We start from the raw sequence: 15,571 nt of genomic DNA, 5'->3' as shown, positions 1-15,571 counted from the left end.
GCAAATGTGGGATAAGTTGGTAGAAGCGACTGATTATCTAGATGACCAGATCTTCCAGATTCTTGACGTTCTCAATACATCTAATATTGTACAGCAACAACTAATTGCAGTTACTAACCAACACACCATAGTGCTAGATTACTTGACTGCTAGAGAGGGTGGGATGTGTCAGATAATAGGCCCTACCTGTTGCCACTACATAGACCCTGCAGGAAATTTCCAGGTAAAGATAGAGATAGTTAGAGAAATGAGGGATGCGTGGCTCCAAGAACATCATGTCAACAAAGATTCCTAGTGGAGTGACACGTTCTCATTTCTTAATCCTGTCAATTGGTTCAAGGGTATAGGTGGATGGCTAATGGGTATCCTACAAGGTATTCTACAAATAGGAATTTTGATATTTCTAGTGTATATAGTTGCCAGGATTAGTATATTTTCTATTAAGAGACTATGCAAGAAAACACACAAGATTAAGCATCACAGGCCTGCAAAATATAATACCACTTCTCCTATAAACATATATGATGAGATTTACAAGCAAGTGTTACGGGTCAGGGAGGAGGAACCTCTGTGCTACGGTGCAAGGAGGGAGCCAGAGGGGCGTAACTAAGTATCAACTCGGACCGACCCTGGTCGTACGGCGGCTAACGACTCCGTGACCATGGAGGGACCAGGTGCTACTCTGGGGACGACCTTGTAAGGGAGCAGGTGACTCCCACGGTACAGATGGCAGGGACTGACCGGAATAGCAGGTAGGCATAGCAGGCAGGCTGACGAGCAGAAGCCTCCAGGTAGGCTATCAGGTAGACACGGCAAGTGACGTCAGGAGTCTCTAGGTGGGCTGGCAGGGGGTCACGGCAAGTGACGTCAGGAGTCTCTAGGTGGGCTGGCAGGGGGTCACGGCAAGTGACGGCAGGAGCCTCCGGGCAGGCTGGCAGGGGGTCACGGCAAGTGACGGCAGGAGCCTCAAGGTGGGCTGGCAGGTGGTCACGGCAAGTGACGGCAGGAGCCTCCGGGTAGGCACGGCAGGTAACAGGCAAGTGCTCCCAGGTGAGCGGGCTGGCAGGCAACAGGCAAGTGCTCCCAGGTGAGCGGACAGGCAGGTAACAGGCTGGCGGGCAAGACTGGAAGTCAGGCTAGCAGCGGGACCTGAAGGCTGAAGCAGAGGTCTGAAACACTGTGCAACAACTTTTGCTCCGGCACCTCCATTTTGGAGGAGGTGCCTTATATATGGGAGGACCCTCGGCTATTGGCCGGGGACTCCTTAGGACGGCGCGCGCGGCCCCTTTTAAGAGGGAAGGAGCGCACGCGTGCGCCCTAAGCACAGTGCCCGGGGAGCTGGGTGCGCCGGCAGCCGGAAGAAGAGCGCTGGTGAACGCAGAGCGGGGAGCGAGGAGGTGAGTCGGACGGCGTCTCTGCCTGGCAGGGGGCAGAGACACCGATGCTACAGCAAGATATTTGTCGGTGAACGGGATTCGTCCCCTCCAGGCTTTTATAGCATGGGGAAGTAGCTGATGAATAAATTGTTTTGTAAAATAATAAAAAGGGAGGAGTTGTTATGGTTATTTTTTAATATCTAGATATCATTATTAACCCCTTTACGACATAGGGCGTATTAATACGTATCTGTGCCCTGGGCCTTATGGACCAGATATGTATTTATACGCCCTATCTTTAATGCGGCACCACGACCGAAGTCGCGGTGATAGCATTAAAATTCCGGTGCCATCTTACCTTAGGGTAGATGGCGCCGGCATCTCGGTGGGTGTCGCCGCCCCTTCACACCCACGATCGCTGTGATTGGCTGTTCAATTCTGAACAGCCAATCACAGCATTTCTCACTGTTTCCGGCAATCAGATTGCCGGAAACAGTGATGTGCAGCCTAGGATCGAGCACCGATCCTAGGCTGTTGCCTAGTAACCCCAGCCCTCTTCCCAAACTGCTAGGATCGGTGTGATCGCCGATCAAATCGATCACAGCGGGACCGCGCAGTAACAGGGCGGTGACCGGCTTGTGACCTGCCTGTCACCTCCCCATGATCCCCTGTGATGTCATAGATTCCCCAGCCAGCTCTGATTGGAGCGATCGATGATGACATCGATCGCTCCAATCAGAGTACCTGAACACAGGGCGGTGACCGGCTTGTGACCTGCCTGTCACCTCCCTGTGACCCCCTGTGGTGCGTGCCCAGGCCCCAGCCATCTCTGGTGCGATCGATGTCATCGATCGCACCAATCAGAGTACCTGGCCGGGTGGTGACCTGCCTGTCACCCCCCTGTGACCGCCCTGCAGATCCTCACACTTGGTGAGGATTTCTACAGCGCGGTCACGTCTGATCTGCGCTGTGCTGGGCCTTGTAGTGCCACAGAATCTTCTGTTACACTACAAGACCTTTCTCCTACCTGCTCCAGTCGCTGCTGCTGCTCCGGCATCCTGCTTCGGTCTCCAGGGTCCTGGATCTCCTGCTCCGGCGTCCTGCTGCTGTCTCCAGGTTGCTGGGTCTCCAGCTTCGTCATCCTGCTGCTGTCTCCAGCTCCTTATCCTGCTGCTGCGGATCCTGCTCCAGAGCCTCTTCCAGAACCTGCTGCTAATCCTGCTAAAAGAAGAATAGAGAAGACTTTGGTAAGTCCATCTCTGTTCTCCCCTCATCCACCCCTCTCCCCCTCCTCCTCTCCCACCCTCCTTTTACCCCCAATCCTCCTCCCCCCCCAGTTTTGTTTTTTTTCGTGCGTTCTGCAGCGGCTGAGCAGTGTCTACGTCACTGATCAACGTCCGTGCTCGCTGCTTTTCAGTACTTTTTCTTGTCCCTGTCAATTCTCCCCCCCACCTTTGCACCACATCTGCGCACACACCCAGCAGCTGCGGAAAGTTGATTGGTGACATAGTTCACCGATCTGCACTCGTGCTCGCTGTTTGCACCACCTACGGTAGTTCCTTTTTTTTTTTCAGAAAAAAAAAGTTCACACCAAGGACACTGACACACACACACTCTAAATAAAGTACTGACACACACGCACCACATACACGAGAAAAAAAAAATGTCCGGCTCATCCCAAACCCGCTATTCAGCGGAGAAGGCATACGCTATTGTTGCCTCCGACACTGAGACTGAGGGCGAGGATCCCACATTTCTTTACTTTTCCGACGCCTCATTGTCCTCCTCTTCTTCCTCCTATTCCTCCTCAGGTGCTGCTGGACCGCCCCGCAGTCGTCGCAGGAGAGAAGATGTTCCAGCGCCGCCCACTACTGATCCAATATGGACCTTGCCCCCCGAAAATTTTGAGCCACTAATTCCTGATTTTGTGGCGGAATCAGGAATCAAGTTTGACACCACCGGCCTCACAGAAATAGACTTTTTCAAAGTCTTTTTCTCTGAGGATTTTATAAACCTCATGGTGGGCCAAACTAGTTTGTATGCTCATTAATTTTTGGAACAAAACCCCTCTTCATCATTTTCTAACTGGTCTCCTGTAGACACAGAAGAAATTATGAAGTTTTGGGGCCTGGTCCTTCATATGGGGATCCTGAAAAAAACAGAGGTTCAGCAATACTGGAGTTTTGACATTTTATATAACACTCCAGTGTTCCGAATGGTCATGACCCGGAAACGTTTTGAGGCCATCCACAAGTTCTTGCATTACCAAGATAATGCAAGGTGTCCTGCACACGATGACCCGAACTTTGATCGTCTTTTCAAAGTTCGGCCGGTCATCGAGCACTTCAACAACAAGTTTGGTGAAGTGTACGTGCCCCAAAGGGACATCTGCGTGGATAAGTCCTTAATTTCTTTTAAGGGGCGGCTTGGATTCTGGCAGTACCTGCCCAGTAAAAGGTCCAGGTACGGGATCAAGCTGTATAAACTTTGTGAGAGTACCTCAGGGTACACTCACAAGTTTAGAGTTTATGAAGGGAAGGACTCCCGGATTGAACCCCCTGAGTGCCCCCCTGTTCTGGGAGTGAATGGGAAAATTGTGTGGGATTTGGTGCACCCACTGCTGGATAAAGATTATCACCTCTACGTGGATAACTTTTATACAAGTATCCCGCTCTTCAAGTCCCTCTCTGCACGACATACCGCAGCTTGCGGTACGGTCCGCAAAAATCAGAAAGGCCTCCCAAAGACGCTAATTGGGCAGCTGCTCAGAAGGGGTGAGAGCAGAGCCCAATGTAGCGACCACCTGTTGTTGGTCAAGGACAAGAGGGATGTCCTTCTCTTGACCACCATACATGGTGATGGCAGCACCCTCAGCACTGTAAGAGGTTCCACTACACAGGTCGCCAAACCAGACTGTGTAGTGGGGTACAACAAGTACATGGGGGGAGTTTATCTCTCCGATCAAGTCCTCCAGCCGTACAGTGCTTTGAGAAAGGCGAAGGTATGGTATAAGAAGCTGGCCGTGCACATTGTTCAGATGGCAATGCACAACGCTTTCCTTCTGTCAAAATGTGCAGGCCAGACTTCTGCGTCATATTTTCACTTTCAGGAGACAGTTATCAAGGCCCTGATATTTGGCAGTGGTGACAGAGTCGGCCCAACTACTTCTGAAACGGAAGGACCTCGAATTGTACCGGGCCAGCATTTCCCGGGGCAGATCCCTCACAGCGGAAAAAAAGGTAAGTCACAAAAGAAGTGCCGAGTGTGTTACCAAAGGGGAATACGCAAGGACACCATTTACCAATGTGACACCTGCCCCGACAAACCTGGCCTCTGCAGGAAAGACTGCTTCAAAAGGTACCATACTTCCATGGACTATTGAATTAATTTCTGACGTATGACAACCTGACGAACACTACACAGCTGACGTAGTGTTCGTCAGGTTGTCATACTTCAGTTGTGTAGTGTTTGTCAGGTTGTCCTACACAACTGGCGTATAACAATACATTATAAAATTGACAAATCAGGTATCCGTTCCAAAAAGGGGGCACTTGTTGGGCACTTCCACTGTTTAGGCACATCAGGGGCTCTGAGAACGTGACATGACGCCCGCAGACCATTCCATCAAAGTCTGCATTCCAAAGAATCACTCCTTCCCTTTCGAGCCCTGCCATGCGCCCAAACAGTTTTCTCCAACACATGGGGTGTCAGCGTACTCAGGAGAAATTGCACAACAACTTTTGGGGTCCAATTTCTCCTAGTACCCTCGTGAAAATAAAAATATTGCGGCTAAAAGAGAGTTTTTGTGGAAAAAAAAAGTTTTTTTTTCACGGCTCTACGTCATAAACCTTTGCAAAACACTTGGGGGTTCAAAGTGCTCACCACACATCTAGATAGGTGCCTTGGGGGGGTCTAGTTTCCAAAATGGGGTCACTTGTGGGGGAGCTCCAATGTTTAGGCACACAGGGGCTCTCCAAACGCAACATGGCGTCCGCTAATTATTCAAGCAAATTTTACAATCAAAAAGTCAAATGGCGCTCTTTCCCTTCCGAGCCCTGCCGTGCACCCAAACAGTGGTTTTTCCCCACATACGGGGTATCTGCATGCCCAGGGGAAATTTCACAACAAATTTTGGGGTCCATTTTTTCTTGTTACCCATGCGAAAATAAAAAAAATTGGGTCTAAAGTAACATTTTTGTGAAAAAAGTTAAATGTTCATTTTTTTCTTCCACATTCCAAAAATTCCTGTGAAGCACCTGAAGGGTTAATAAAGTTCTTGAATGTGGTTTTGAGCACCTTGAGGGGTGCAGTTTTTAGAATGGTGTCACTTTTGGGTATTTTCTGTCATAAAGACCTCTCAAAGTGACTTCAAATATGATGTGGTCCCTAAAAAAATGGTTTTGTAAATTTTGTTGGAAAAATGAGAAATCGCTGGTCAACTTTTAACCCTTATAGCTCCCTAACAAAAAAAAAATGTTTGTTCCAAAATTGTGCTGATGTGAAGTAAACATGTGGGAAATGTTATTTATTAAGTATTTTGTGTGATATATCTCTGATTTAAGGGCATAAAAATTCAAATTTTGAAAATTGCAAAATTTTCAAAATTTTCGCCAAATTTCCATTTTTTTCACAAATAAATGCAAGTGATATCGAAGAAATGTTACCACTATCATGAAGTACAATATGTCACGAAAAAACAATCTCAGAATCAGGGGGATCGGTTGAAGCGTTCCAGAGTAATTACCTCATAAAGTGACAGTGGTCAGAATTGTAAAAATTGGCCTGGTCATTAACGTGCAAACCACCCTCGGGGGTAAAGGGGTTAATTAGAAAATCAATTTATATAAACAACCTATTCCATGAGGCCTCTGCTTGAGTGTTTAAAGGCCCCGTCACACTTAGCGACGCTACAGCGATCCCGACAACGATACGATCTGTCAGGGATCGTTGCTGCGTCGCTATGTGGTCGCTGGTGAGCTGTCAAACAGGCAGGCTCACAGCGATCAGGGGAGCAGCGACATCGTGGAAAGAATCCACGATGTCCTGCTCCTGGTTACCAGCCTGCTGAAGCAGGAGCAGGCCGGTAACCATGATAAACAGCGGGTTACTAAGTGCGTGTGTGCCCCTAGTAACCGGCTGTTTATCATGGTTACCAGCCTGATCGCTGGTCACACACAGCGATGTGTGCTGACCAGCGGGAGGGCAAAGACCAAAAAATGGTCCAGGACATTCAAAGACCGTGTCACACATAGCGACATCGCTGGTGAGGTCGCTGTTGCATCACCAAAACCGTGACTCGGCAGCGATCTCGCTATGTGAGACGGGGGCTTAAGACATACATTGTGAAATATCTGATTAAGATACTGGCTTCCTGTGAAGTCCCTGAGAAGGTTTTTACATTGGGCCAAGGGAAATGTGTTTGTTACTGATAAGGCTATTTTCGGTTTTCTGTTCAGTTGTATGTAACAATGAAGTATCTTAATTTGAATCTCACTGGCAATGTGAAGACCCTTTTGCTGTCTATTCCAAAGTTCTCCTTAAACCAAAGAGGGTCTCCATAACTAAATAAAAATTATTTTGGTTTTTTTTGCATTTCCTATATACGCCTATATATATATATATATTTGTGGCAATGTGTATTGGTGTAAAAGTAAACATTTTATTTGATAGTTAATATACTTTGTTATGGACGTTTTTTTCATCTTTGTGTATATACACTGCTCAAAAAAATAAAGGGAACACTCAAATAACACATCCTAGATCTGAATGAATGAAATCTTCTCATTGAATACTTTGTTCTGTACAAAGTGGAAAAACACACTACAGGCTGATCCAACTTTGATGTAATGTCCTTAAAACAAGTCAAAATGAGGCTCAGTATTGTGTGTGGCCTCCACGTGCCTGTATGACCTCCCTACAACGCCTGGGCATGCTCCTGATGAGGTTGCGGATGGTCTCCTGTGGGATCTCCTCCCAGACCTGGACTAAAGCATCCGCCAACTCCTGGACAGTCTGTGGTGCAACATGACGTTGGTGGATGGAGCAAGACATGATGTCCCAGATGTGCTCAATCGGATTCAGATCTGGGGAACGGGCGGCCAGTCCATAGCTTCAATGTCTTCATCTAGCAGGAACTGCTGACACACTCCAGCCACATGAGGTCTGGCATTGTCCTGCATTAGGAGGAACCCAGGGCCAACCGCACCAGCATATGGTCTCACAAGGGGTCTGAGGATCTCATCTCGGTACCTAATGGCAGTCAGGCTACCTCTGGCAAGCATATGGAGGGCTGTGCGGTCCTCCAAAGAAATGCCACCCCACACCATTACTGACCCACTGCCAAACCGCTCATGCTGAAGGATGTTGCAGGCAGCAGATCACTCTCCACGGCGTCTCCGGACTCTGTCACGTCTGTCACATGTGCTCAGTGTGAACCTGCTTTCATCTGTGAAGAGCACACGGCGCCAGTGGCGACTTTGCCAATCCTGGTGTTCTGTGGTAAATGCAAAGCGTCCTGCACGGTGTTGGGCTGTGAGCACAACCCCCATCTGTGGACGTCGGGCCCTCATACCACCCTCATGAAGTCGGTTTCTAAGCGTTTGTGCAGACACATGCACATTTGTGGCCTGCTGGAGGTCATTTTGCAGGGCTCTGGCAGTGCTCCTCCTTGCACAAAGGCAGAGGTAGCGGTCCTGCTGCTGGGTTGTTGCCCTCCTACGGCCCCCTCCACGTCTCCTGGTGTACTGGCCTGTCTCCTGGTAGCGCCTCCAGCCTCTGGACACTACGCTGACAGACACAGCAAACCTTGCCACAGCTCGCACTGATGTGCCATCCTGGATGAGCTGCACTACCTGAGCAACTTCTGTGGGTTGTAGAGTCCGTCTCATGCTACCACGAGTGTGAAAGCGCAACCAACATTCAAAACTGACCAAAACATCAGCCAGAAAGCATTGGTACTGAGATGTGGTCTGTGGTCCCCACCTGCAGAACCACTCCTTTATTGAGGGTGTCTTGATAATTGCCAATAATTTCCATCTATTGTCTATTCGATTTGCACAACAGCATGTGAAATTGATTATCAGTGTTGCTTCCTAAGTGGACAGTTTGATTTCACAGAAGTTTGATTTACTTGGAGTTATATTCTGTTGTGTAAGTGTTCCCTTTATTTTTTTGAGCAGTGTATATTTTATATAATGAGACTAATATGATTATATGAATGTTTGTGGTTTTCTTCATTTTTTATTTCATTGTGATGTAATTTCTTTGTTTTTTTTCTATATAAATGTTGTATTTCTATGTGATTGCCCACAATTGAGAAAAGCTCTGGAGGAGCTGAAACGTTTTGCAGATCTGTGGATGTTGAATAAATGATTGACTACAGGTGAGTGCCGAGATCTCTTTCCTTTCCTTCTCCATTACTAACCTGAGGGCTTGAAAACAGCTGTGTTTTTTGACAAATCACAGCTGTCAACAACCCTAACCACCATTACCCCGATCGCCACCGCACCAGGGTAATCGGGCAGAGCCGTGCAAAGCACCAGAATTGGTGCGCCATTTCTGAGGCGGCTGAGGGCTGGTATTTTTAGGTTGCGAAGGGCCCAGTAACCGAGGACCTTCCCACCCTAATATCCGCCCACAGCTGTCTGCTTTACCTTTGCTGGTTATCAAAAATAGGGAGGATTCCACATCTCTTTTTTAATTTATTAGCTAAACACAAGTACAGTAAACTCCACACACAGGGCACTAATTATATATCTCACGGATATCGATCATCTATCTCGATGTTTGCACATCTAACACCTAAATATCTGTCATTTCTATTCTGCACTCTCTTCCGGCACGTGTCACACAGACGTGTGTGCGGATGTCTCACTTTATGTCATCTGTGTACAGGACATACTGACGTCCGAGCTGCAGGCAAAAAACGGATATGTCCGGTCCGTGTGACCATGTGCGCAGCCTATAGCTTATAATGGGTGTACGTGTGTGTCTCCGGTACGTGTGAAGGGGGCCTAAAGGGTATGAGCACTTTTAGTATGAATTACCAGTAGGGGGCGTGATCACTTAAAGTACCTAGGGCAGCATGAATGCCAGATACGGCCCTGAGCACAGCCCTAATAAAGTCATTAGAGCTGCAGATAAAGGGGGCTCGATCACAGCTCTGGATAGTGGGTTGTATGAGCCGGAGGTTATGAACATGGGTGACGATACTAATATATGCCGCACTCTAGATGGAGATCCTACTAATTCATACAATACCCCCTTACATTGTCTTTTGGAGGAGGGTTTGGTATCGGCTGTACTTAATGCCAAACAAATAGAACGATTAAAGGAAAATCACCCACAATGTCCAATATTTCATACATTACCGAAAACGCACAAAGAAGGAAACATCCATCAGTCTAGAGATACATTCAATACTGGCTGCAGAGAAGATTCCTATAATATAGTGAATATTACCAGAAAACATTTACCTATGTTATACACCGACAAGGATCCAGCAACAAGAAACGCAACTGACACGTGGAGGACAAACACCAAAGGTTTCATTGAATGTGGGAGAAATAAATGTGGTTTGTGCAAGTCTGTGCATAAAGCAAAAATGTCTGCATCTACTAACCATAATAAACCCTATAATATCCGACATCTCATTAGTTGTAGCTCCACACGTCATTGACACCATACAATGTGAAGCTTGTCTGCTGCAATATGTGGGGGGCACGGTCAGACCCTTACGTCACCGCATTGGGGGACACGTTAGGGACGTTCTTGGCCCCACAACACGTAATACATCTCCAGCATCACAACATCTCATACAACACAATAGGGATTAATCACTTTACAGTTGTGGGTATTGAATATGTCACCAGACCAGCTAAGGGGGAGATTGGTATAAAAAGTACACCCCAGAGAAGCCTTGTGGATTCTGGAATTGGACCCCAGATTCCCCAGTGATATGAAGCTTCATTCAGACCTTGTATCCATTTACTGAATTGCGTTTTTTCCTCTTTTATAGTAATTATACATAATATACACATTATAGATGCAGACATTTCATTCTTCTATTGCACGGATGCTTTTTGTTGTGGATATATGATCATCCATAGGGGTAATGTAGACATACTTGCACATGTCCATTTGGGGCTGGGGGTCTCCGCTGTGCATTAGACCCTATGATGTGTATAAGAAGCCGGTTACTGGTTATTTATTATGTCATGAAGAAGAACTGAACACAAATACCAGGTAGAAACACATACAGTGCTGGGCAAAAGTATTGGCACCCCTGCAATTCTGTCAGATAATACTCAGTTTCTTCCTGAAAATGATTGCAATCACAAATTCTTTGGTATTGTTATCTTCATTTAATTTGTCTTCAATGAAAAAAACACAAAAAGAATTGTCCTAAAGCCAAATTGGATATAATTCCACACCAAACCTAAAAAAAGGGGGTGGACAAAAGTATTGGCACCCTTTGAAAAATCATGTGATGCTTCTCTAATTGGTGTAATTAACAGCACCTGTAACTTACCTGTGGCACCTAACAGGTGTTGGCAATAACTAAATCACACTTGCGGCCAGTTAACATGGATTAAAGTTGACTCAACCTCTGTCCTGTGTCCTTGTGTGTACCACATTGAGCATGGAGAAAAGAAAGAAGACCAAAGAACTGTCTGAGGACTTGAGAAACCAAATTGTGAGGAAGCATGAGCAATCTCAAGGCTACAAGTCCATATCCAAAGACCTGAATGTTCCTGTGTCTTCCGTGCGCAGTGTCATCAAGAAGTGTAAAGCCCATGGCACTGTGGCTAACCTCCCTAGATGTGGACGGAAAAGAAAAATTGACGAGAGATTTCAACGCAAGATTGTGCGGATGGTGGATAAAGAACCTCGACTAACATCCAAACAAGTTCAAGCTGCCCTGCAGTCCGAGGGTACAACAGTGTCAACCCGTACTATCCGTCTGCGTCTGAATGAAAAGGGATTGTATGGTAGGATACCCAGGAAGACCCCACTTCTTACCCCGAGACATAAAAAAGCCAGGCTGGAGTTTGCCAAAACTTACCTGAGAAAGCCTAAAATGTTTTGGAAGAATGTTCTCTGGTCAGATGAGACAGATGAGTGTATAGGAAAAAAAAAGAGGCATTCAAAGAAAAGAACACGGTCCCTACAGTCAAACATGGCGGAGGTTCCCTGATGTTTTGGGGTTGCTTTGCTGCCTCTGGCACTGGACGGCTTGACCGTGTGCATGGCATTATGAAGTCTGAAGACTACCAACAAATTTTGCAGCATAATGTAGGGCTCAGTGTGAGAAAGCTGGGTCTCCCTCAAAGGTCATGGGTCTTCCAGCAGGACAATGACCCAAAACACACTTCCAAAAGCACTATAAAATGGTTTTAGAGAAAGCACTGGAGACTTCTAAGGTGGCAAGCAATGAGTCCAGACCTGAATCCCATAGAACACCTGTGGAGAGATCTCAAAATGGCAGTTTGGAGAAGGCACCCTTCAAATATCAGGGACCTGCAGCAGTTTGCCAAAGAAGAATGGTCTACAATTCCAGCAGAGCATTGTAAGAAACTCATTGATGGTTACCGGAAGCGGTTGTTCGCAGTTATTTAGGTTAAAGGTTGTGCAACCAAGTATTAGGCTGAGGGTGCCAATACTTTTGTCTGGCCCTTTTTTGGAGTTTTGAGTAAAATGATCAACGATTTGATTTTTGCTTCATTCTCTTTTGTGTTTTTTCCTTGCAAGCAAATTAAATGAAGAGAATAAGACCAAAGAATTTGTGATTGCAATCATTTTCAGGAAGAAACTGAGTATTATCTGACAGAATTAAAGGGGTGCCAATACTTTTGGCCAGCACTGTAGATGTTTTGCTCCTATCTGTTTTTTAATGTTTCTATGATTTTAATTTGGATTCTTCAATAAAAGTTTTTGGTTTTATTCACACTGGAAAACAAGTGCTGGATTATCAGTAACTTTCTTTGTCCCGTCCATTCCTTCCCAACTGTGATTTCTCATCCAAGCATTGAGAGGTGAGCTGAAAGCAGACATATTTTTCTATAGAGGAATGGCAGACATGGGTGTTGTCCACATAGAAAGCCTCTCCTGAATCCCATGCACAAAAAAGCCGACCTACAATCTGCCAGGACACATGTGGAAACATATGAAGATTCCTGGGACTTTCTCTTCTGGAGTGATGAGACCAAGATAAATGTTTTTTTTTTGGAACTGATAGCTTCAAAACTTTATAACATTGAAGAGGTGAGGAACACAATGAGAATGCATGGTGTCTACAGTGAGACCTGGTGGTGGCCGTGTCCTTATGTGCGGCTGCATGAGGAGCTACATTTCATTGATGGTATCTTGAATTCACAGATGTTCTGCTCTATAGTGACAGAAAAGATGCTGCCATCACTCTGTTCCCTTGGTAGGCCACTGTTGCATTTCTGAAGAACAGGGTGACAGTGATTCAGTGGCCAAGTGTCTCCTGATCTGAACCCAACCAAACACCTATGGGGAATTCTGAAGAGACAAGTTGTCATCACTCCATCCAGCATCCAGGCTCCAAGAGAGCTCATTATTGAAAGAGAGAAAAAATATAGATGTAGTATTGTCACTAACTTGTTCATTCCAGGCCTAGAAAACTTGGTGCCGTCCTTTAAAATTATCAAGGCCATACAAAATAATAGATGTAGTAGCTTTTGATGTGGGGTGTACTCATTTTTGCATCAACTAATTTGAGTAAAACTGAAGATTTTCTAATGAGAGTTATATTATTACCCTTACTTTCATGTTTTCATTACAAAAAAATGTTCTATGAAACTTCGTGTTGGCAAAATTTTAGAAATTGATCTTGTGTTCAGTGAGATATTACATAAAATCTTACTCATCAAAGGGGGTGTACTCATTTATGCTGAACAATGTTTATTAAACTTTATAAAACACAGTGAACATAATTACACTTTCTTTCCCATATGACTTCTCTCATGTTTTACAAGAATTGATTTACGCATAAAAGATTTCCCACATTCTGAACATGTATACGGCTTCTCTCCTGTGTGACTTCTCTCATGCTGCACAAGATAATTTTTTTTTGTAAAGCATTTCTCACAAAATGAACATGAATACGGCTTTTCTCCTGTGTGAATTCTTTGATGTATAACAAGCTCTGATTTATTTGCAAAGCATCTTCCACATGCTAAACATGAAAAAAGTTTTTCTCTTGTGTGAATTCTGTGATGTTTAACAAGATCTGATTTAGAACTAAAACACTTCCCACATTCTGAGCATGAATATGGCGACTTTCCAGTATGAATGCTCTGATGTCTACTAAGATGCCATTTAGCTGTGAAGGTCTTCCCACATAGTGAACACAAAAATGGTTTTTCTCCTGTGTGAATTCTCTGATGTGTTATAAGACCCCCTTTAAATGTAAAGCATTTCCCACATTCTGAACATGAATATGGCTTTTCTCCTTTGTGAATTTTCTGATGTATAATAAGACCCCCTTTAAATGTAAAGCATTTCCCACATTCTGAACATGAATATGGCTTTTCTCCTGTGTGAATTCTCTGATGTATAATAAGACTTCCTTTACCTGTGAAGGACTTTCCACATTTTGAACATGAATATGGCTTTTCTCCTGTGTGAATTCTCTGATGTATAAAAAGCTGTGATTTATCTGTAAAGCACCTTCTACATTGTAAACATGAAAAAGGTTTTTCTCCTGTGTGAATTCTTTGATGTTTAACAAGGTTTGATTTACTTCTACAACATTTCCCACATTCCGAACATGAATATGGCTTCTCTCCTGTATGAATTCTCTGATGTATAATAAGATCCCCTTTATGTTTAAAGGACTTCCCACATTCCGAACATGAAAACGGCTTTTCTCCAGTGTGAATTCTTTGATGTTTAACAAGGTCTGATTTACTTCTACAACATTTCCCACATTCCGAACATGAATATGGCTTCTCTCCTGTATGAATTCTCTGATGTATAATAAGATCCCCTTTATGTTTAAAGGACTTCCCACATTCCGAACATGAAAATGGTTTTTCTCCTGTGTGAATTTTCTCATGTATAACAAATCTTGATTTATATGTAAAGCATTTCCCACATTCGGGACAGGAGTATGGCTTCTCTCCTTTGTGTTTTCTGTGTGTTAAAAAATCTGAGCTTTTTGTAAATTGCTTGTCACACTGAAATCTTGAATCCACTTTGCTCCCTGGACTTTTGGTAATAATGCGAGATTGCTCAGGAGATGATTCCTCATGATCAGCAGGATTATAAGAAAGTGAAGTGCTGTGAAGTCCAGGAGGTGCAGGAAGGGTGATGAGGTTTTCTCCATTAGAGTGCTCCCTGATATCTTCTTTTTTACAATTTAGTGATAAACCGTTATTCTCACAAGGATTTCCTATCAGGATGAAAGATAGATGAGATATGAGTTTGTTCTTCAACCCAAAAGAGATTTCTGAATGTATTTTCTGAAGCTCACAATGAAAACAGTCAGTGAAAGTACCAGTAATAAGGAGGACAACTACATGCCATCACATTAACACAATGACAGGTAAAGTGAATGACACTTATAAACTGGTGACATTGGCACAAGTCAGGGGTGGCAGAGACTAGACAGCAAATAGTTCTTTAAGTGGTAATTACTGATGACAGGTTCCCTTAATGTACCTCCAGTGCCATTTCACTCTCTCAAGTTTCGTATCTTGGCCTTAGTATAGAAAAGTGTCCACGCAATTAAAGAAGATGTCAACTACTATTAAAAATGCCCCCACTGTAATTAACCCGTTGAGATATTTTTTTCTAATTACCTTGCTTTGTCTTTATTGCCTGTGAGCGGCGCTATCGCTGGCCACTCACAGGCATCACGCGACCCCCGGCCTCAGCCGGCTCTTGCTTCCCCTGATGTCACGTCAAGTGAGGCGTGACTCGGTGATGCGATCCCCGCGGTGGACGCCGGGGTGTGGGTGGGGTTTCCCCGAGCGTCACACCCAGCATCCACCGCGCACTTTCCCAATAAATACAAAGTAATTGTGATTCACAAAATGTTATACAATTGAAAGGTGAGGAAAAAAAAAATTACATTTTTACTACTATAATATTATTTTAGCCCCAGATTTTACATTTTCACAAGGGAAAATGGGTAAAAATGACCACATAATTTGTTAAACAATTTCTGC

The 15,571-nt window shown here is 44.8% G+C and overlaps 1 protein-coding gene across 1 annotated transcript in view; it reads right to left on the bottom strand.

Moving 5' to 3' along the window:
- The window catches only part of LOC141274224 (uncharacterized), a 154,612-nt gene that overhangs the window by 56,723 nt on the left and 82,318 nt on the right, over window positions 1–15,571 (bottom strand). Inside the window, exon 10 of the mRNA XM_073686288.1 lies at window positions 13,349–14,515. Within this exon, the coding sequence (XP_073542389.1) occupies window positions 13,349–14,515 (1,167 nt within the window). The remainder of the gene's footprint in view (window positions 1–13,348; window positions 14,516–15,571) is intronic.

The sequence above is a fragment of the Phyllobates terribilis genome, unplaced genomic scaffold (genome assembly GCF_046119375.1).
Source record: "Phyllobates terribilis strain yellow unplaced genomic scaffold, ASM4611937v1 Scaffold_1__5_contigs__length_1240528914, whole genome shotgun sequence".
Classification (NCBI taxonomy): Eukaryota; Metazoa; Chordata; class Amphibia; order Anura; family Dendrobatidae; genus Phyllobates; species Phyllobates terribilis.
The sequence above is the reverse complement of the archived record's forward strand: the minus strand, read 5'-3'. Positions and strand labels throughout refer to the sequence as shown.